This window comes from Buteo buteo, chromosome 23, assembly GCF_964188355.1.
Source record: "Buteo buteo chromosome 23, bButBut1.hap1.1, whole genome shotgun sequence".
Taxonomy (NCBI): Eukaryota; Metazoa; Chordata; class Aves; order Accipitriformes; family Accipitridae; genus Buteo; species Buteo buteo.
Window position 1 is genome coordinate 17,813,880 of NC_134193.1, and position 23,282 is coordinate 17,837,161.

General features: G+C 42.8%; 1 protein-coding gene across 4 annotated transcripts in view; it reads left to right on the forward strand.

Annotated features, from left to right (window-relative positions):
- The first annotated feature begins 215 nt into the window (after positions 1 to 215).
- Positions 216 to 23,282, forward strand: part of FUBP3 (far upstream element binding protein 3) — a 41,080-nt gene continuing 18,013 nt past the window's right edge. For 2 of the 4 annotated variants that reach the window (XM_075056093.1, XM_075056094.1), the window contains exons 1-9: positions 217 to 378; positions 7,231 to 7,336; positions 13,635 to 13,685; positions 14,184 to 14,217; positions 16,171 to 16,220; positions 17,821 to 17,892; positions 18,640 to 18,697; positions 21,318 to 21,480; positions 22,381 to 22,479. In XM_075056093.1, the coding sequence (XP_074912194.1) occupies positions 292 to 378; positions 7,231 to 7,336; positions 13,635 to 13,685; positions 14,184 to 14,217; positions 16,171 to 16,220; positions 17,821 to 17,892; positions 18,640 to 18,697; positions 21,318 to 21,480; positions 22,381 to 22,479 (720 nt within the window). In that variant the 5' untranslated portion in view covers positions 217 to 291. Of the gene's footprint in view, positions 379 to 7,230; positions 7,337 to 13,634; positions 13,686 to 14,183; positions 14,218 to 16,170; positions 16,221 to 17,820; positions 17,893 to 18,639; positions 18,698 to 21,317; positions 21,481 to 22,380; positions 22,480 to 23,282 lie in introns of all 4 variants that reach the window. The other 2 variants (XM_075056091.1, XM_075056092.1) reach the window with 2 other exon arrangements.

Genomic DNA, 23,282 nt, shown 5'->3' on the forward strand with positions numbered 1-23,282 from the left:
CGGGCCGTGGGGTTCCCCTGCGGCCCCCCCCGGTATCGGGGGTCCCGTGGGGCGGGGCAAGGGCTGGCCACGCCCACCCCTCCGGCGCGTGAGCGGCCGTGACGCGCGGCCCGACCACCCCCCACCCTCCCTCCCTCCTCCTCCTCCTCCTCCTCCTCCCGGTCCCGCCCCGCCCCTCCCCGGCCCACTTCCGGCGGAAGCGGGGGGCTCTTTCCCTTTCCGGGTGCGGGTCCCCGGGCGGAGCGGCGGGACGGCGCGGCGGCGGCGGCGGGCGGGCGCGGGGCGCGTGTCATGGCGGAGCTGGCGCAGGGGCAGAGCGCGGCGCCCGTGGGGATCAAGCCCGAGGGGTTCGTCGACGCTCTGCACCGGGTCCGGCAGGTAGGCGCCGGCTGGCGGGCCGGGGGCGGGAGGAGGAGGAGGCCGCGGGGGCGTCGCTAGGCCGCGGGGCTGAGGCGGGGCGCGGAGCCGCCGTGAGGGGCAGGGCCGCGGCTCCGCTGCCCCTCTCCCGGGAGGCCGGAGCCGGCGGCCCCCTCTCAGGAGCTTTCCCCCTCCGGGGCTGTCCCCTGCTGGGGGCGGGCGGGCTCCGGGGAGAGGGGCAGGCCGGGGGCGGCGGCGGGGCTGTCTGACAGTTCCCTGCGGCGCGGGTCGCGGCCGGGGCTTGTGACACGGCAAAAACGGTGCTCTGCGGGGAAGGAGGCGGTCTGCAGCCTGCGGGAGCTCTCGTCTCCTCTTGCTCTTTGCAGTGGGTGGGTGGGAGCTTAACGTGGATTCGTTTTTTAAACGAGGCCTTCGTGGTGCTTTAGGCTGATGGATAGAAACCCTGGCAGAGGGGGGAGCTTTGCATTCCCTCCTGGGAGGGAGAGTGCTCCTCAAAGGAATCTCTGAGCTTACACGGGGCTAAAATGGAAACTTTTAGTGAAAGCGCCCAGACCTGCAGAAATCAACACCCTCATCTTCAATACAGGATATTCCAAGTGTTTGCGCGCTCCTCGGTTTGCGGAAAGTGATTCCAGAAACAAGAAGCTGCTGCTCGCAGTGCAGGTTTTGTGACATCTCTTGTTCCGTGTCTGTTGCAGGCGTTTATTCCATCTCTGAACCGGTTGTGCTTAGTAGCTGCACCTTAACAAGATGCAATGCAGCTAAATACTAGGACTGCAGTCCAACTGGTACTTAAAGACCCTGACTTCATTCTTTCTAATGTTACAGGCCAGGTGGGAGAAATCTCCTTCTTTTGCCCAGACTTGCTTTTCTCATTTCACTGGGAAACTTCTGAAGAAACTAAGCTGGACCCTAAGACCTTTCAAGCGATCGCTCTAATGGAACTTAAGTGGCTTACCGTCACTTGTGGCTCACTTGTGAATCAGTATGGCAGCAAGTCAGTGTTCTGTGTGGTCTTCAGCGACCCGTACAGCGGCACTTGCTGTTCTAGATGAACATCCTGCACCTTTCCAGAGGAGATCATGAGCTAGTCTGCTCTTCGGTCGTTGATTTCTTTTTCAGCATAAGTAGTATAGTAGGCGAGTTGCCTGTTAGCTGCCTCCTGGATGAGGCCACGCTTCATTTTTTCAGCGGCTAACAAAGCGCTGTGGCCTTGGTGGTATGTGATGTCTGAAAGCTTTGCTGTTAGCCCAGGGTTATCTACTTGATGCAGTTAAATTGAGAGGTGTTGCAGCTGTGTTTGTTTTGACCTGGTTGTCTTTTACCAAAGGCCTCTTCTTGCAAAAACGTCTCGTTGAATATCGGATAATATTATCGCCTGCTAGCAGATGAATACTCTTTGAGTAATGTGTTTATGTAGAAGAAAATAATTATTTGCCGGTAAGTTGCAGCTTGTTGAAATTATTTTGTGAGTATGTTGAAAGTGCCACAATACGTAGCACTCATCTGTTCAGTAACAGGCTAAATGTGAAAGTGGGATGCCTCATACAGTATTAGGCTAAAATATAGCATGAACTGAAAATTGATCTGAATTGGTGTTGAGTGGTTGCTGCCATCATGTTTGTAGCGTGAATCTGTGAGGCCCCCTAACCCACATGTGAAGGACATGGAATATTAAACAATTCTGTAAGCTGGCTGTGCTCGCTTAGTCTGATCTTGCTGTTCTTATACTTGAAAGAATGTGTTGGGTTTCTGTGAGTTAACTGGAGTTAGTCTGAACTGGAAGATTTCAAAATCTTCCCAGCTGCCAACTTCAGGTCAGGCGCTGCAGCGTAGCAACCTCACTGCTATCTTTCACGCTGGAAGCAAGTGTGTTGAGAAACGTGCGCTCTGCACATGTTCATGGGAGCGCAGTGGCCTACATTTTTGTGCAGTGAGTTGTATGCTGCCTGTTGAATGTGATTTTTTTCCATTAGTGTTTGTGGGATGAAAAGAATTGTTGGCAAGTGCTAAAATATTTCCCCCCCTGCAAAAGTACTTGATTTAATCTAGTTCCGTAGAGGCTTAGTAAGGGAGTAGGTAGTCTTTTCCTGCACAGAAGGGCACAACTAAATTGTCACTAGTAACTTGTTACCAAAGTGAATGAAGATGGTCTTAACTGCTCAGTGGATGGATATTTACCTCACCACACAAGCAATCTGTGATGGAACTCCTGGCTGAGAATCAGGTGGGATGTAAAGGCAGTTACATCTAATGCTTTTCTGGAGGTGATGGCAGAGCTTTCACACAGTGTGTTTAATGTTGTGCTTGCCTGAACTATACTGATCTGGTATGTAGATGTCAGCTTTTTTACTGCTTCTGGCCAATGCTGCAGGCCTTTCTGAATATTAATTTTGCTTTAAGGGGGAGAGTGAGCAGAGGAAAAAAAATCAGTTTTAGTTCTTGCATCGGAGGTTGGTATGGCATCCCTGGCTTGACACTTGAACTCTTTTGAAGTTTAGTCTTACACTTAAGACTAGTAGTCAAATTTACTAGGTTCAGTTCTCAAGAGAGCCATAACACTAAAATCAGGCTGTGGAATACAGTGCTTAGTTATTAATAACTTAACTAATTCAGGACAGGGAAGACTTTCCTGATCAATCACAGTAACTGCATTCCTCAAAGTCACTGGGCTGTGAGATGACATGAGTCAGAAATCTGGAATACCTTTGAAAGAAATGACTTGCACATTGCTTTCAGTGTCTGTGCTAGACTTGCTTGGATTTTTTGTGGACTCTTAAATATTTGAGATGTATCAAAAATTACTTTTTCAAGTGAATGCTGGGGCTTTGAGATGGTCTGTCCTGCATCTTCTGCACCACACCTCAAGTGAGTGGATTATTTTATGGTTCATAGGTGGTGCCTGATTTGTCCATCTGTCCAGCTGCTCCTAGGCAGGGTGGTTTTTCTTCTGTGGCATTTTGGGGGGTGGGCATAGGATATTTGCTCCCCTTTTGAGTAATGGGATGAGAAAAGCAGAGCTGCCTGTACTTTGGACAAAAATGGATTTCTATCAGACTGTCCTTGAATCTTGTTCTTATTGACAAAACAGCGTCTTGCTTGGTTCCTACCTTCTGTTCTCCTTGGCAGTCTCATTTTCAGTACAACACATACGTTTGCAGCACTTACTGGTTCCCTCTTCTTACATGTGCTATTCTTCTTGTAACCTGCCATATGTACTGTCTGAATCTGTATTTTAGGGAATGCTATGAAGGGTAAGGGCTGTGGCTTGGTAAGCCTGTAGCATGCCATCTTGGTACCTTGGAAGTGGATGAATATCCTGAGACTTACTGAGAGTCAACAGGCTGTATGTTTAAAATCCCTTTCTATTATCAGTCTCTAACTTCTAATTTCCATGGGGATGGAGGGGTCTTAAGACTCAACGTTTCTTTATCCCCTTGCAGAGTACTTTTTCAGATCATCCTCAAGTAGATTTGCAATTACTCTAGTATTTAGGAAAACCACCTGTGACGTGAAACTCTAAATGGTTGTGGATGGTTTCGCTGCTTCCTACAGAGCTCTGGAGAAATGTCTGTCACGCAAACTCGAGTATTCTGCTCAACGAATGGGAAGAGTAGCAGAAACACTAGAACTGTCTGAAGGGTGAGGTGACAGCACCTTACTGTTTTATATCATGCTAATACCTAGAATTAGTGATTTTATCGATTGCTGTTCTTTTGCAGGACAGCATGGAGAGATTCTTCCCAGAAGCTAGGCCCTTTCGTTTGAAAGCGGAATTCTGGAAACATTGGTGTTTGAGTCCTGCTGTGTCTAGCAAAGAAGCTTCATATTTAAAAGCAGTTTGGTATTACACCATTTTTAAAGGGTGTTAAAGGTATAGGAGGACAGAAGTGCAAGGTATAGGAAAGCATGTATTCCTCACACAACTTTATAGATTGTTTTTCTTGGCTTTACCATTGCAGTTTGTAGTTCAGGTTTGTGTTATGTCCTTTAAAGTGCTTTTTGGAGAGCTTTATTTTGGGGAAGTTAGGTGCAGAAGTAGTTCTGTGGTAGTGATGCTTTTTTCCAGTGTATTTCAGAGCTTATTAATACAGATGTGTTGGGTTTAGAAAAAAAAAAAACAAAAGGAAAAAAATGAAGACTGACATACAGCAGGACAAAAGCAGTGGCTAGCAGTACATTACTCAAGGTCATTTAGTCAGATAAGGGCTAGGTCTGCTTACTTTTGCTGTGTTCTAACTTTGTGCTTATCTCCCTGCTGAAGCTATAGTAAAAACCCAGGTTCCCATTTTAAGTTGAACATAAGAAGTTAAAATGTATTTTAACTGCTGTGTCTACTTAAAAAGCTCAGCTCTTTATTTTGCAGGGTATTTTTTCCTGCTGTAGTGAGGTGGCGTGTTGCCTGCCTATAATCCAGTGGCAGCTGGGAGGCTTTAGAGACAAGGGTGCAAGTTTAAATAAAGGGGGGGGGGGGGTGGAGAGGAAAACATCCCAAAAGCTGATAATGTAAAAATTGCTTTGACTCTCTTATTTTGCCCTTTACTTGGAGTGTTCTGTGCCAAGGCGATAACTGTGCTAAGCATGAGTAGGGGGTTGCAAATCTCTCCTGCTCTGGGAATGGACAGCCTTAGTGTTGGTGATCTGTTCGTGCATGCCTTTGTGCTTCACACTAGCTTCCTTTTGTAGGCCAGCTTCTGCTATCCGGACTATTTTTTTTTCTTTCCCTTGAGCATGTGGTGTGTGATTTCAGCTCCAGACTATCACCTAGCAGTTTCCACAACTTACAGATTTTTTTGAAGTAAATAACTACTAACAGAGAGTTCATAAAGGGCATGTTAAAATCAAATGTTCCGAAACATGCCAGGGTATGTTGTATGTGACACTCTTCCTTTTGGCATATGTTTGTAAGTTGTTATGTGAAAGCTGTTAGTAGATTGTTATAAAATATATTTTTAAATTTATTTTTCAGCATTGAAGTAGGCAGGAAACATCTATGCTCTTTGTACCTTCATTCAAATCTTCTGCATCCCAAATGGAAGGGGAAAGCATGTGGGCAAAGGGCTGGAACCATAGATGCAGTACAGTCTTCAACAAAAAAGCAAGGCATCACCTGACACTCCCTAGTATCAAGTGGACAAGGGGTAGTCTGTGTTAATGCTTTCCGAATCAGATTTTTATGGACCTGTTAGTTTTTGGAGATGTTGATATACCAGGCACTCATCATCAAAGCTTTGCTACATGATCGCTGTGCTGGTCCTGCAGGAAGACTGTTCTCTAGCTCCTGGCATTTGTGACACAATAAAGTTGTTGACTTTCTAAGAGAGGACAGGATGGAATGGACTGTGAGAAGAAAATGGTCAAAACTTGCAGCCCTTTTCATGCAAGGCATTGAAGAGAATGTTTTCTATTCTCTTTCTAAATGCAGGGCCCTCAATCTTTCAAGATTATTTCAAATAGCTTTTTTTCAGTACCCTGTGGTTCTGAATCTTGGGCAGTTGTTTATTCTACTGCAGCAACTGATGATGTCAACAACCAGAGTTGCTGTAGATGTCCTTCTGTTGCAGTAAAACTCAAATTTTAGAAACACAAATTTTAGTTATATTTTGTCATTTGTCCTTGTCTTCATTTAAAACATATCTGTGTAAAATGCTCTTTCATCTGTTCCTGTTGCTTATTCTCTGGTGAAATCCCGGTTATAATAGAGTGGCATCAGACTGCTGGTAAAGATCCTATTCAGTGATTTTCTTTTTGCTGGAAAAGGAAGCAAAAGCTGTAGAATACACTGTGCTTTATATTTGTTCTGTAACTACTTTGTTCTGCACTTGCTTATTATAGCCAAGTACTTTATGCAGGCAAGGGGTGCTGTGAGACTGCAGCTTGCCTGTGCCTGAAGGGGGTGTTAACTTGGGTGCAGCACTGAAGCAATGCACCTGTATGTTTCTAGAGTGGGCTTACATCAGTTAGCTTGGAGAGCAGGTGAAAGAGCTCACTTCTGTCAGCATCCATCTGTATAAATGTCTCCCAAATGTCATTAGAGATGAGCTTAACTTTTCACTTTTGTTAAGTGGCGGTAGGTCTCTCTCACCTAGTTTATTTGCTTACTGTAGTCCCCTTACTGTGACACCTGACTGTCTCCTCTTTCCTGTAAATATCCTCATGCATCCTGGCTTGGCGGGGATTGGCAGTTACCCGTCTAAGAGGTGGAACCAGAGGCACAGGCAGCGTTGGTTGTGTTCATGCTGTATTGACCACTGCAGGAAATTGAAACTAATTCTGGGCTAATAGTTTGCCCACTGGCTTATTCTTTGTACAGTAAACACAGGGTGATCCAGTCTCTTTGACAAGGAGTTCCCAAACCTGTCCTTGTGCTGTGTATTTTCACATTCTCCTCCCTCTGCACTGATGTGCAAGTATGTTTTTCTATGTATCTGGATATGCACGGATGCAGGAGGAAGCATGTGTCCTCCTACACGCCTATGGTGGTGGCAGCTTCTCCAGGACAAAGCTGGTGAGCTAGTCTGAACTCTCATCTTTGCAAGATTTAGCTTGTCAGCTGTCCATTGAGTGAACAAACCTGAACATGATGTTCCAGGGGGGTAAATACCTACTTATGATCAGGAAGAGGAACTGGGTAAATAAGATCTTAATTAAACAAATATTAAAAGCAAGCAGAAAATGTTTACCTTACAAATGAAGCACTGCTGTCTTGGAACTGTTATAAAGCCACCTGTATAGTAAATAGCTGAGAGAAGATTGGACTGGGGTGAATGCCTTATTGGAAGAAAGAGTGTTCAGCTGTAATGGCTGAAACTTCAGGTATGTTAATCTTGCTTTTATCTCCTGTTTTTATAGATTGCTGCTAAAATTGGAGATATTCCTCACTTGAATAATTCTACAACACTTGTGGACCCATCAGTCTACGGTTATGGAGTGCAGAAACGGCCACTGGATGACGGAGGTAAGCTGGCTATGATCAGTCAATCTTGTGGATGCAGCTCCTGAAGTTGTATGTATCTAGGGAGGCAGTTGTCTGCTTTAAGGACAGAAATCAATGCATCTTTCTGTGTATAGAAATTTTATACAAGATTCCCTGTGCTGTTTAGTCTTATCTAGATAGCACAGCGCTCCTAGGCATTAGTAGTATTAATGTGAAGCAATTCTTTCTTAGTTTGTGAACTTTGGGAATTGGCAAATGAACTCTGTGATTTAAAGCTTGTTCTATGGTAGCTGGGGGAGGGAGGGACCTGCTTATTGGGTCTGTGCTGGAGCCCATGTATAGAGTACCAGATGTACGTAGTAAAGCTGTTTTTCCCTGATGACCCTAATTTTCTAAGAGCAGGCAGTGTATAGGGACAGTATTACATATGCTCCTTTCCATGCGTAGCAGTGGTCACAGCACAGTAGTTGAGTCGCTCTCAAGAGTTCTGATTGCTTTGTACAGGAATTTTCAGGAGAAAGGGTACTGATGCAAGTTAGAAGGAAACTTCCCATATTAGGCTTAGTTTTCATCCTTATTCTTTGAGAATTCTTAAATCTCTGAAGCATGTAACATTGGCCACAGCCAAAGAATAATTTACTGGGTAGACCATATTTCTTAACTGTAATGAGTTAATATCGTATGAAGTGTTACAATTTTAAAATAAGTTATTAGTTTCTTATGACAATGAAACTGTTAGAACAGGTGTTTTCTTTTTTGCAAATCTAATGGTGTGCACTGTTACAAGTTTAAACTGTATTATCTGCTTCTGGATAGATGCAAAGAGCTCACCTTTTCTTGTGATTGGTTATTTAAAAAAAAAAAAGTGGCTATGTCTTCCTTTTCCTATTTCCTCTAGTATTTTTGCTGACACAGGTAGCCCTGCAGAGTGATTCTCTCCCCCACAGATATGTTCAGGAGTACTGAGGAGATAAGCAAAGCTGCTGCCTAGCACTTTGTTTTGAAAATAATTTTTTTCTGTCTGATGCAAAGACTGAAAATACTGCACGTCTGCTTCTCATTCTGAAAAAACGTGCTGGAGCATGGGGAGAAGTTTCTTTCATGTGGAGGCTCTGGCTTGCTACCATTACTGTTTTCTGAACACATGCCACCACCCACTTTGTTCTCTGGTGTTGGCTCTATTTGAGCAAGAGGTTGCTACTCCTTTGATTTGGTGTTTTAGGAAAGAATGGGTTTATCTGGGTGAGCCCTTGCACCTTATATCTCAGGCTGGAGCATCACTATGTCTATGAGAAGCCAGATGCCTGGTATTACTGGTATGTGTTGGTTTCTGTATGGGAAGGTGCTCGGCTGTCAAGTAGGCTGTTCAGCATTGAAGAATGCTGAACAACTTTGAGCTGTTTGAATAGCTTAGGTAGGTGGCTATATGTGAAAAAGAATAAAAGTAGCTTTCTAGGAACTAGTCATTCATAACACTAGTCCTGCCTATTTCTTTCACTGGTTCATCACACTGAACTGAGAAATCTGACCTCTTGACAAAATGTTTTTTTATGAACTTTTAACTCTGAAATGGTTGTAGTGCTTAATGACAGTGCAAGTTAGACTTTGTACTTAAACTTTTACTGGTGAGCCCTATTACTTGCTGAGCCTTGTTTGTGTTGACACAAACCGTGTCAATACAGTTGCAGTCTGGGCTACAAACGTATGTTGCTGCTGGCGTTTTGTGTTGTGATAGATAACTTCATGGAGCAGGTATCGTTCCTGGGAGAGCCTTCCAGGGTGGCTGTACACCTGACTTGTATTGGCAGTTCTTCTGCTGATGTAAACACCTGTGGGTGTTTGCTCACCCTGTAGTTCAGCACTGGCCCTTGTCTGTAACTGTTTTTAAAGTAGCTCCAATGCTGTATTTGCCCTTGGGTTGTTCACATACATCTGTAGGCTTTACAACTTTTGTCCAACTCTCTTCCCAAAAATCTTATCTGTGAGATCTCAGAGAAGAGAAATGATGGAAGTAATATTTTAAAGGGCTAGAATTTCACAAAGAAACAGGACTTGTCAGGGTAGGAGCAAGGGTTGTATTGCTTCTTTCAGCTTTGGTCATCTTGGGTTTTATTCCTAATGGCATTAGTAAGTCCTGTACTGAAATAACAATTGTGTGACGAGTTCCCCACCTAACCACATAATCCTCCAGCGCTGGTCTTTAACTGCATGCCCAGAACTGCAGCCTGGCAAAGGAACTTCTGAAGCTGCAAGTGCTTCTTGCTCTGTATTTTGTTTGTGGTATGATCCACACCTTAGTTAGTCTTAGGCTACCTGCTCTTGCTGCCATGGCATTAAAAGTCTGTAATGCAGCTTTAGCTTTAAGCATCTGGAAGGTGGCAGTTGCTTTTAATAGGACGCTTCAATTAGGAAAGCACTTCCCATTTAGATGATCTTTTAGTTCTCTGTTAGCTGCGAACAAGGGGTGTCGGGATTGCATGCCCACACTTTCTCCATTTTCTGCTTGTCTGTGAACCGCAGTTGGGAAACATTGTTGTCAAGAGGCGATTATTTATGTTGTTACGCATGCTCTAGAAATTTTATAGTGTGGGGGTTTGGATACATTCTGCTGCTCTGGATAGCTTGGAAACAAATCTGGTGGTAAATCTTTTGATTGTTCACTTCTGTATACTGCATGTTCACGGCTGGGTGCAGGTCTCGCTGCTTCCTTATCACCGTGTAGCTGTTAGAAAATTACTTCTGTTCCTAATACTCCTGAAAAAATTGGGTTCAGGGGAAGTATTTAAGGTGACAAGAAAGCTGTCTGTCTTTCAGGAAAATCTAATTCTCCCTGTCCATTTTTGTAAACAGCTGCTGGCGTGGCTGATTGATGTCAGCTTAGGAAGTGGTCTTAAGACAGGGTGACAGTGTGCTGGTCAAAACAAATTCAGCTGCTTTTAGAGCATTTCCAGGAAAAATAGGTTTGTCGTAGTATTTGAAACCAGAATCTGTGAGTGCCTTTTGCACTTCCTTTAACATAACCTTCATCTGAAATGAAGAGCTGCTAGGATTGGCCCTGGTGACCTGGCCTATTGATATTAGATGGAGCTTGAGACTGATTATTTCTCTTTTTCCCTGGCTGCTTTATTTCCCCTTTCTGGAAACAACTTTAAAGTAATCCTGCAAATAACTATAGTGCAGGGAGGAGATCAGGTTTATTTGTACTGCTTGCAGGAAGTCGTAGTTGGCATTTATATGGCCACTTGCCGCAGTTAATGTTTCTCAGCAAAGGTGAGCACTAGAGATGGGGTTAGTCTGAGCTGCAGAAAAGACCTGGTGGCATCTTGCTGCTGAGGATAGATCCCAGCTCTCCTGTTAATGCCTAACGGCTGCTCCTGGCCCCCGTTCTAATTAATGGGTCCCTCTAATTACCAGCACAATTTGATAAGTTTATTTAATGGTAAATAATCCTTAAAGAAACAGCCTTCTTTCGTTCAAAGGAAGCAGGGATCTAGTCTGCTGGAAAGAGACTGATCACCAGAACGTTAGCCTTTGTTTGCCCTGTTTTGGACTGCTTTGAAGATGTTTCCAGTGATATATGTAGAGGTAAGCAGCAGTGTTGCTGCTAAAGGCTGGGGCATCCTTTGAGTCTGGGAAAACAAAGATGAGAGACCTTGGAGAAGCCTCACACCCCCCTCTCTCCATCCCCTGCCTTCTCCAAGCTTCTGTGGTGCATCCAGGTACAAAGATGGCCCGTTTTGATGTAATAAAACTTGATTGTAGTAGAGCCGAGGGGCTCAAACACAACACAATCCTGTTGTATGGAATACTTTATTCTTCTCCTCCAATGTTTTCAGTGAAAATAGCAATGGGCAGAAGGAAATCTTACCCCTGTCTTATTGGTGATGAAAGTTAGTAGTGATGCTCCTTGGCACATCTGTAGCAGCTGTATGACCAGGGCAAAAGTCCAGATCTTTCGGCAAAGGTCCAGATCTTTCAGCAAAAGGTTTAGTGTAATACACAGAATGCCAGTGTTCTTCAAAATTGTGACTTTACAGATCAACTTTTTTAAAATAAGGCAGTTTAAGATTCGCAGTGAAGGCAGACACGAAAATTATTAGCTTTTGACCATTTAATTAAAGAAAAGCCTGGCAGTATTTAATGATAAACAATTAGGGTAACTAATGTCTTCCTTGTAGCTTTCTAAAATTTATGATGATCCCATTTTGGTTCAAAATGTATGTTCAAAAGTATGAAATGCAACCCTGTTCCACTGCTCTCCGGGAGATGCGTTGCTCTGATTTTATTCTAGCCATGAAGATATTCTTGACAAGATTGTATATTCCCATCATGCACATTAATTTAGTGGGAGGCATTGCTCTGTTTTATGGGGTGGAAAAAAAATCCGCATTTGTTTTGAGTGTCTGTTAGGTAGAATTCAGTTAAGGTGAAGCCTAAAGCAGAGTGAAGAGTTATCAACCAGCAGGTGCCATTAATAGGAAATTGTGCTGATTTTATTCAGTATTTTTCCTTATTTGCAGTAAAATGACTGCAGTTACGTTAAATTGTACTCAATAGATGTAAAAGGGGGAAATATGTACATGGCTTGCCAGAGTTCACCCCCCTCCCTGGTGTGAAGAGGGAGATGGTGGAACAGAACATCAGCTTTCAGTATTGCAGGGAGTGTGGTCTGCCCCAGCCCTGCCTCTCTATTAGTCCCTGTCTTTCAGAGCAAAATGGGCATGTTGGAGAAGGAATGCACCTTTAGGTTGTTGGAACTGGGAGCCATGTCATTCTTTTCTTCCTCCCCGAAAACAGAGAGAAATCATAACTGACTTCAAGTAAATCACTCCCAGTTCTGTCCGTCTGCCTTCTATCTCAGCTCTTGGAGAGGTTATCTGTGAAATATGGAAGGAATGATCTCACACATTAGTTACTGTGGCTTAATTTTTTTTAACTAATTAGTACAATAAATATACAGTAAGGCTGATAGCTGGCTGGGGTGGTGAATGGCTTACTATGTTTGTATAGTACTTGAAATGGGTTGGAGACACTATGTTATGTACATCTAAAGCATTCTTTCCCTGACTGATTTAACTTCTTGTACTCGTAGTTTTCCCCTAAGAAGTTGTCTTATTCAAGTGTAGGATTGTGTTACAAAATGAAGGCTCTTCAGTTCTTTGCGTGAACTTCAGGAGTTGATTATAGGATGTGTGTCTGTCTCATAATTTGTGGGCAGCGGCTGCAGTAGAACAGACTGTTAGGAGAGCTGTTATGGTGAATTGAAATGTGAAGTGGATATTTAAATACAGCCTTGTAATGTGAAGACCACTCTTTCTGGCATCTTGGGATAATGAGCGGCTTGGTCCGTGGCAAGAGCAATCCCATGCTACAGCAATAGCCACCAGACCTATTGCCTGTAGTAAAAATAGTCGGAGCACAGTTTGGGGCAAGATGGCGAGATTCTGAATTTGGCTGTATTTGCTCAGCCCTGCAGTAGTAGCTTATCAGCTAGAGCAAATATTCCCCATTACATCACCAACCTTTTTCAACTGCAGTATTGATAGTTACCAAATTAGAGCTTTTTATATTCAGGGTGAGAATATGCAAAGACAAATCTAACGGAGTCAATAACGCAGCAGTTGTCTTATCACTGAGCTGGGGAGAGTAATAAAATATATATGCTGTCGATATTTTGGTTCTGAACTATTATGAAGGTATTGACACGCAGCAGAAATACAGTATTGACTCTCTTTGTCTATTTTATTTGAGTAAAGTGTTTGGCCACAAACTTTATGCATTTTTCTACAGGATTTAGAGAGTGTGGGATGCATCCGCTTTCTAACCCTGCCAGCTGATTGTCAATTTATTTCAGGTCAAAGAATGTGCAGGTTGCTGCAAGGTAGTTTGAAATAGCATCTTTATTATCACAGCTCACATGTTGGCCAGTTTCATTTGTTTCGCTACTTGTGCCCTCCAGGCATGCAATATAATCTTTCAACTGGTTGTTAGGACCAAATGGTGTGGTTTTTAGCTGGTTTGCTGCAGGCAAAGTCCAGTACGAAGCCCAGCAGGGCATGTGTTCCCACTTTGCATGAGTTGGTCTAATGATATTTTCCCCATTAATGTTTGGAAGAAAGATCTAATCTGTTGGGGTTGGGGGGGGGGGGAGAAATCTGTTTGAGGGTTGTCAGCTGGGGACATAACTGCTAATCATAAATGGACCACCAACTAACATCGCAGATATGCCTGGAATGTGTGCATTCAGTAAAATGTGCTGTTTAAAAAAAATACCGTTTGGGTGCCGCAAGGTTACTTAACAGACCTATTCCTTTAACAGGTCTCCGTGTAAGTGGGCTCCATGGAGCACAGATAAGAGACACAGAGAGAAGTATGTGCAAGTGGTCTTTAATGCTTTTTGCCTAAAAATGCAATCTAATGTCTAAATGTCTGAGTCTGCTCAGCTTTTATTTTTGTTTTTTAATACATAACCAGTCTGCTTGAAATTTCTCCTCTTCCTCCTCCCTTCCCCCCCTTTTTCCCTTTTTTTACTACTTTGGGCTTAATTTGGGAAGGGGGGAGGTTAGTTGCAGGGATTTGGATTTGGGCAGGCAGGATTTTCTCCCATGACTCTCAGCATGGGGAGACGCAAATCAATTCCCTATCCTGTGTTCAGCTGGACACTGGGTTATGGTGTGTGTTGATCAAGAAATCCCCTCCTGTTTTGTACCACATAACGCATTCATTTCAGCCACTGAACCTAAATTACTGTTTTGCTTTTCTTTCTTTTTTGATGAAATGGTAAGAACTCTTTTTCTATGGGGATGAAGTTAGTTTATCCGTGCTAATGCTTTGATTTTTTTTTTCCTTTTTTCTTTCTCTGCCACAGTAGGTAACCAGTTAGGGGCCCTGGTACATCAAAGGTAAGCAGTGGGTTATGTTTTATTATTTATTGATCAATTCTAATTGTTTATTGATCCACCATCTGTAGTAGTGTTAGGAAGTCAGAGGTTGAGAATGTGGAGAAACTGTCAGCTTGGGTTTTCTCCAGGCTGGGGTTTCTGCTAACCCTTTAAGATTGTTTGTTGTGATGAAGAAAGAAGAGTTGACCTGAAACTTGGATTTGGTTCCTGTAAATCTGCAGGACCAAGAAGAATAAATTCTGTCCTCTCCCTTCCCCTGCCCTGGTGCAGGGCAGGAAAGAAAGAAAAAGTAAAAAAAAGCTGTGGCATTTTGAGGAAAGTTGGAAGTATTAAATGGGCAGGTAGATTTTTTTTTTTTTTTTTTTTTTTTTTTTTAGTTTTGTTGGTATAGTATGACCTGGGGTGACTCCTTTGTCAAAGATGGTTTTGGGAGACTGAAGCAAGCATGATTTGTCATGCAGCATGTCTTAACATCTAATACAAAAGTAAAATTCTCAGTTTTTCTTGAATCCTGCTTTTAAGGAGTTGTCTGTCTTGTTTTGGGTAGTAAGGGGAGAGCACTTCTAAAGCTGGGTTCACCTTTGGGCTAATAGTGCATTTCCATCATAACCAGCTGTTTGTTGGGGGCCTCAGCAGGAAGGACAAGCAATATACATGAAGATGGTAGAACCTTCAATTTTTGATGGTTAGGTTAAAGCTAATGTCCAGCTAGGGCAGCACAGAAAGGGGTGTGCAGTGTTGTCTGCTCTGCTGCTACCTGCCACCTCTCTTCTGCCAGGAGTGATGTTCATGCAGGGAATTGATTAGGCTGAAAAGCCTGAATTGGTTTCTTTCTGGTTTCGGTGGCTGGTTTTCTGCTGGGTTAGCTACTTTGTTCAGCTGCAACCCTTCCTCCAATACAGGGTAGTTGAAAATGTTGCAGTATAGGACATGTTGGCAACAGACTGGGTTTATTGCAGGTTAAAACAACTGTAATTCTGAACCTCCCTGTAGCGAGTGAGCCTGTTCTGCTGCAGGTATGGGTGGCACTTTGGTTTTGCATTGCTGCTAGTGAGCCTTGGGACAGTGGAGAGGTACTTTATCTGCAGCTTAGCTGGTGAAGTCTAATGTGTATTTTATACCTTCCCTAACTGATCTAAAGCAAAAAATGGGAAGGCTTTAATGTATCTCACCACAAAACCTGCATTGAACTTATTATGCAGGGGTTTCATTGCTTTTGAGATTGCTGAACAAATTGTATATAATGCATATCTAAATATATGGAGTTTGCAAATTCCATATTTGTTGTGTTGTGTTTTCTACAAGATAGAAATGGCTATGCAAAAAAAAACAATCGGAGTTAATTCCTTTCTACTTGACTACAGTCAGGTCTTAAGAAATTGCTTTGGGTGATATGTTTTGAGGCAGACACACACTGAAAAAGTCCAAAGAGCAATAGATAGGGAGGTCTCGAGGTAATAAGACTTCAAAGGATAATTGAAGACAGCTTTTATAAATTCCAAGGAAAAGAATAAGGACAAGCAGGGGAAAAAAAAAAATCTGTGACTATTGGAGGCAGTATTCATATCAGGATTGGCTTTGGTTAGTGTCTTTTGGCAAGAGCTTATCCAAAAGTAGTAGGCGGAGACTGCGGCTTGGAAGGTCTAGGCTAAATATTAAAGAAACTTTGCCGTTATTCTGTTAAATCTGTCTGTAGCAAGAATGACAAAAAGAGGTTCTTCCATCAGTTCCATTGAAGATAGTGGAGGGTAGACTGGAAATGTATCCAGCATAGGAAGAAATTAGGTGACCAGGAGAGGTCCCTTCCAAAACTGAGTATTTTGACTGTGATGTGGTGTTTACTTGTGTGTGCAAAAGTCTTATGCTGTGCCTAGTTTCCACGGCAGGGACATAGTTGTCTTCCAAATTGTTCTTTGTAATGACTATTTGATTTTTTTTTATTTTTTTTTTTAGGGCTGTAATAACAGAAGAGTTCAAAGTGCCTGATAAAATGGTTGGATTTAGTAAGTACCTTGGATCCTTTTGATGTTTCTTGATGTGTTTTCTGTGCAGGAATGCTGTTTATTCTGACATGCTCACAAGTTTTTGTGCTTACTAGCCTTGGATAAGCCTTGTCTAATGCTGTCTTCGTGGGGACCAGATGATCTGTGTTTAAAATCCAGGTGCAAACTGCATGGAAAAGCTTAGTGTCCCAGTAATAAGAACAAGACTGTGCAGTACAAGTTACTGAGAGTTTTAGTGATTCTCTCCTTTAAATTCCCACTAGCATAGTACATAAACAAGTCAAAAGTGAATTTATTTCCCCTCACCGAAGCATTTTACTTCCTCTGAGTATGTAAAACTGTGAGAGTTGACAGAGGAAAACAACGTTTAAATGTTAAAATAAGAGTTGACTCAGGGCAAGTTAAACAGAATTTTAAATCTCTCATACATATGCTGTGGGGAAACGCAACCAGCATGCATTGCTCAGTGAGAATTTTTCCTAGATTTGCATTCCTGATCTCTTTCAAGCTTGATCCTAATTTCTCTCTTCCTCTTGATGATCATTACTCTTCCTTTCAATGGCACCTCCTGCTGCTGTGTTACTACAGTGATTGCATAGACTCTTCCACTGCTAGATCTGTGTATCTCTTCCAATTTGATATATGGAGAGTAAAAAGGAAAATAACAGGCCATGATAATTACCCCTTAGTGCGTGAAGTTTTGTCCTGACTGTAAAGACAGTATAAAACTGTAACTCAAATTCCTGCAAAGGAAACGCTCGCTCTTCTCCTGCCCAGACCTCTTCACTTATCGGTCCTGGTACCACATGTGGGGGAACATGGAAGGGATGCTGTAGCTCTGCGAGAGGGGAGCTTGCATGCTTTGTTGGTGCATCATCTCTGCCTTAAATCTAATCCTGGTTCAGGGGTAGATGGATGCAGGACGGTGGCAAACCCACAGCTGAGAGATGCCTCTGTGGGAGCATCTTGAGCCAGGCATACCTGTTTGACTTGACAGTTTTGCTCTTTTTGCAGTCTGGGAAGGATATGAATGGTGATTGGCACATAGTCGCTCCTCAGTATGTCTCATTGTAAACAACAATGTGCCGACTCCAGGAGTTAAGGGAGATGGGTATTTGTTTTCACTTAAGATTGATAGAGCATTTCAGTACGTAGCAGTTCTGTCTGAGTGCAGACCAGCCAAATAGCATGTCCATTGAAAAGAGGCAGTAAAATAGGAATTTTAAAGAAATAAAAGGAAAAGTCTTTGCCTCTTTTAGTACCCCAAATAACTAGTTTATTGGTTCAGGATGAACAAGATACACTTAAATTACTCTTCTAGCAGCACTCAAACTGATGCCTTATTCTTGCATATTATGTATTTCCATTCCAGTGCAAGACACCCTTTTTTTGTTTTGTTTTTCCAAGCAAATAGAACAACTTTCAGAAGTATTTTACTGTTTTTCTGCTATGATAAATTTGGTCATGCTGTGGATGCCTGTTCTGCAATCCTGGAGTCAAACTGTTCCTTTATAGATAGCTGCAGCAGAGTAAAAGCGGGAGGTGCTCTGCAGTTACTTGGAAAAATGGTATGTTCTGATGCTTGTTGAACTCATTGCAGTAATCGGCAGGGGAGGAGAACAGATCTCACGGATTCAGGCAGAGTCTGGCTGCAAAATTCAAATTGCTCCAGGTAAGAGCCTCTTTGTATGGCAGGTGAACAGATTTTAATGTTGAAGGATGTTATGTCCATTAGATCAGGTGCCTTGCCATGCTCAAGGTGTGTTATTACAGTTTAACAACTAATATATACTAGGCTTAGATGCACGGGAGAGCTGTTTTGGGACTGACCTCCTGACTAGCATAGCAAACAGGTTTGTCAGGTGGTTTGGGGAATGAAGCAATTAAGGAACTAACTGTCTTTAAGCAACAGATGAGTACAGTGCAAATGGACAATCCATGTTGTACTTAGACCTGAAATTGCAGGTGTTGAGTTCTCTCCTGGTGGTACCACTTTACTCAGTGGTTTGCCCCTGATTAGTCTGGTCAGGTCCAACTCCTGGCAGAAGACATTTCAGGAGGGTGGCAGCAGCTCTTCGTACAACTCGCCTTGCATCGAAAAAATGGGACCATCCATTTGTTCTGTGCTACTGCCTGTTTGCTTTGGGGAGGACTCTACTACAGTGTTATACAGGAAACTTGATGAATGTAATCTAAGTTCTTACTCCTCCTTTTATTTGGTGGGGAAGGCTTTAAAAGGATGCAGACATCCAGTGAATGGTTTAAAATATGTTGACCCTGGATGTCTTTGAATTTATTAATGTGCTCTGTGTGCCGGGGGCAGGGGAGCAACGCTTCCATTAGTGCTTGATAGTTACTGAAACAGCTGCCATTTTTTTAATTCCATGTATTAAAAGTTTCCTTCTTGTTTCTTTTGTAGACAGTGGTGGGATGCCCGAGAGGCCCTGTGTACTCACCGGGACGCCAGAGAGCATTGAGTGAGTCCTGATTTAATTTCTCTCCTTTCTCCTTCTCTCTCTTCTCCCTAATGCTGTGCTCTGTCAGTGGTGCTACTTGGTTAGCCACACCAGTGAATGTTGGCCTAGAGAAACTTGAGGGTCTCTGGAGCATAGAACCTCTTGGTCTGATGCTTTAAACTGTGCACCTCAAAGGCTTTTTTCCAGTTGCAGTTTGAACCCTCTGCAGAAATTTCCATGGAATTCCCCTCCGCAGGGCAAGGTTGCTCTTAGGGCACCTAGGATGCAGTTTTCTAACTGCAGCTTTCCAGGATACTGAGCTAAGCTGTTGAAGGGCACTTCTCTTCTCCCCTTCGCTTCCCTACTCCTATTGAGATGACCATCCTTCCAGCTGAAGAAGGGCTGCATGAGGCCTCCAAAGCCTGTCGGTGCCACTCCAGAATAATCTGGAGGTGTTGGTGTTGTTGCAGAGCAGCATGAGGCCCATGGGTGTGCTTGCCTCTGCATCGCTGCCAACAAGAAGCAAAGGACTGAACCAAAGTCTTGAATTCTGATCCCTGCATGGTAGAGACACGTGGCCAGCCAGCAGGGGTTTCTACTCTTTAGACCTATAGAAACTTTAGGGACAGTGTTTCCTCCCTCCCCCTTCCCAGGAGCTGAGTTTGAGACTCTCACAAACCAGTTGAGGACCTCCTGCTGGAACTGGATCCAGGATCCTCAGGCTTACAGGAACACACTTAACATATGGAGCTGCTCTTTCTCTCCCCAGCCTTTGGGTAGGTGGGTTTTTTAAAATCCATCTGGAAATCTTTGAGTTGCATTTGATAGTGAAAATACATGGGCGCAAAGACTGTCTCTCTAAAGAGAAGACACTCATCATTCTTCCATTCCTAAGAGATCTAAGGGTACTTAAATCTCCTTATTCTACCATAATACTGCAAGCAGTGAGCCAGAATAAATATAATTGGCAAGCTCACATTATAGGGCAGGCAATGTATTCTTGCTGATATTGAAGTGCTTTTTCCCCTTTAGCAAAGGATATTTCAGAACAAGAGCAAAATATTAAAAAGCTGGGATGCCTGATGAGATGCAGTTGGGGGAAAATGGGGGAGAGGTATAGTTAAGACTTCATGGTTCTGAAATAAGCGGTTAAATGTAGTCACGTCCAAGGCGGTCTTTAAATAAAATATAAATAAGTTTTAAAAAAAAAAGTGAGAATACTCAGTTTGTGAAGCAGAACAAGGTGTTGAGGACATGGAATTAGGCAAAATTTAATTTACTTCTGTGCTAAAATTCTTGTCAAGTTGGTTGGTTGAACTATTTTTTCAGGCTACTTGTAGAAAAAGAAAATTAATTAAGGAAACCAATCTAGATGTCAGACTTTGAAGGGTTTTGTGAGGAGTGTTTCCATGAGTTATATGCAGTGGCAAACTAAAAGGATTAATTTCCAAATGACCCCTTCTCATCTGAAATACATTGTGTATTAACTGTTGTAGTCTCTCTTTTGTTACTAAAAGAAAATTATGCAAAATATGAAGATAGATGAATAAAACCTCTTTAAGACTCTTCCAGAATATTTGAAGTGGGCTTCCAGAAATTCCACCTTTTGCCTTGTTTTGCGAGAAAGTCAAGAGAAAGCAGTGCTCTGATCTGTGTGCAGCCTCAGATCACCACCCCTTGGGCTGTCTTGGGTGAATGTCTACTTGTGAGGGATGACTTTGTATTGTTTCTTCAAATCGCCAGAGAGAAGACAGTCGTCCTAGGGTGCCTGATATGGCTTGGTGTGAAGTGGAGAGAGGGGAGGATACTGCTTTAGGCTGAATAGGGAACTGGTGACTTTCTTCTACCTACTTTGAGAAGGGTTGTGGGAGAAGGGCAGGAAAGGGATGTGTTGGTACTAGGAGTCTTCAAGGTGAAGAGAAACCCTGTCAGCTACCTCTGACATGCAAAAGATTTTAGAGGAGGGATCTTTAATCTCCCAAATGCTTCTTTGTGTGTCTCTTCTCACCAGGAGTAGAAGAACCCAGTCTTTCACTGGTTGCTGCTGCAGTATCCTTGCCTCGCTTCGTGGTGTAGCTTCAGCACCTACTGCTTGGGGCAGAGGCTGTGTTAGAACAGTGTTCTGTTGCTGCTGGTAAGAGCAGGCAGAGAAGAGCAAGGCAGTTGCCTGTGACTGATCAGAGAGTGGTTAACCAATGTGCTGTGTTAGTATCAAAGCAGTGTGTGGTTTTTGTCTTGACCAAGAAGAACAGAGCTTGAGTTTTACCAAATATTGTATATATGTTAAAAAGTTTAGAAAAGTTTAGAACCTAGAGTATCTTCATTCAAAATAAGCACCCCAAATGCTATAGCTCAACTATTGTCCTTAACTTCTGAAGAGGTCAGAGCATGCTGCTGCTCTTCCTTCTCTCTTCCCCTTTCAAAAATCAAACTGCTTATAAGTAATCATGATGGGGAAAATACACATCAAAGAGTTAAAAAAAAAAAAAAAAAAAAAGCAAACATTGTGCTAACTATGGTTTCCTCCATCTTTTCACTTCTTCTCCTCTCCCTGATCACTTCCCATTCCGATGGTTCCTGGTCTCTTGGTCACATGGAACAATGTTGTCTAATGGTTGTTTCCCTCGATTCTTTTCCAAAGACAAGCAAAACGGCTACTGGGGCAGATTGTAGATCGCTGTCGGAACGGACCTGGTTTTCACAACGATGTTGATGGCAACAGTACGATTCAGGAGATTTTGATCCCGGCATCCAAAGTGGGTCTAGTCATCGGCAAAGGAGGTGAAACAATAAAACAGTTGCAGGTGCGCAAGATGCATTTACTTTAGGGCTCTCTTCCCTACTGCAGCTTCTCTAGATCAACAAGAGCGTGCTGAAATGGAGAGCCTTGAATGCTCTAACCTTCTACAGCAGGGACTACTCTTCTGCCTTCAAAGAGCTGGACTCAAATCCAATCTTTACAAACAAAATAGGTTTGGCCCCAGCTACGCATGTAGTGGAGTTTTGCCAGAACTGTGAAAGAAACTCGTGTGCTTTAGATAACGTTTGGTGCGTGCTGTTTAGGAGGGGATTCTTGTAGCCAAGAAAAGGCTATGTCTAGTCTGCTGCTGCAATAGTTTTTAATGCCAGCCACGCTGTTGTAGAGTGCCGTGCTTCTCTTTTGTTGCTGATCTGTGATAAAGCTGGCGTGTGTTGTCTTTTTTTTTTCTCATCCCACCCCTTTCTAATTAAAAGTATTGTGTTATGTATAAATCTATGTTCCTAAAAACATTCTTTATTCCTCCATCTGGTACAAGTTTTTTAAAGAATAGAGGGTTTCAGAAAAGCACCTAGGTCAAAAATGTAGGTGTTTTGAGTGCCCTGATTAGGCCTCTGTCATCCAATAGTTTTAAGGCTGGTCACTTAATAACTATTATATGCAGACAGCTACAGATTTTGGAAAGGGATGAAAAATCAGTTGTTGAGGTAGAGGGGTTCTCTTTGCTGCAAGGAATTCAGCTATTTGAGAACTTCAGGAGTAGCACACTTTCTGGCAGTCCTTTACACTGTGGGACTGTTACTGGATTTGTGGTATAACTGCCATGAAGAGCTAAAGTAGCATTCTGTAAAGCTGCTGATTTGACCTACGTAATGTTTAGTAACCAAAATATAGTCCCTTATTTTAGGGACTCTGCTTAGCAAAGTGCTCTGTGCTTTTTCTTCAGGAGCGAACAGGTGTGAAAATGATTATGATCCAAGATGGTCCATTGCCTACTGGAGCAGATAAACCTCTCCGTATTACTGGAGATGCATTTAAAGTACAGGTATGTAATGAAAGTAAGCAGTTGCCCCAGAAAGCCGAGGAGAAATTTAAACTTTAGTGCATTTGTGAGCATCTAATGGAGTCAAATCCAACTGTAAATGTAATGATCCTTGCTGGTTTTGTTTGTTCTGTAAGGTTGATGAAGTTCGAGTAGAGCAAGGTAAAACACCAGACTAGCAAGCACTGGCTTGTTTACAGCATAACCTAGGAGCTCTCACTCCACACAGTTATTACACATGGGTAGGAGAAGAGCTGAGGAGGAGGGTTTGGAGAAAGTAGCTTTGAAACGCTTTCCGGTCTGTGTAGCAAAAAATCATAGCTATATGTTACTTGAGCAAATGGGTTCTTAGTGACTAACTTAATCACACATTTGAGAAAGATTTGTGGAACGTTCACTATCTCAGACAGCCAATTGACGCAGGTAATTAAAAAAATAATCCCACAACAACTCCTGAAACCAAGGGGTTTGCTTAATATTGGTACCTCAGTCTCCTTGTGTCAGGGTTCTACAGATATGTTCATACCTGCGGTTCAAAGCAAAAACCCATGATCAACTGGAAACTGAAAGATTGCAGCATGATGGGAGTGCTTGAATTAAAGAATTAAAGTTTAGCTGTGGCATGTTCCACTTCTCAGCAAGTGCTTTTCATACCTTGCTAAGTACTTAAATCTAGCTTAGCATTCCTGTCTCTAATAAAAATAGTTCTATTTCATAGGATCTCCCTAATCATAAATTGCTGCAACAGTTGATGTTGCTCAGGGATGGTATGTTTGGGTTGTATTTTTCAAAGCTCTTACTGTAAG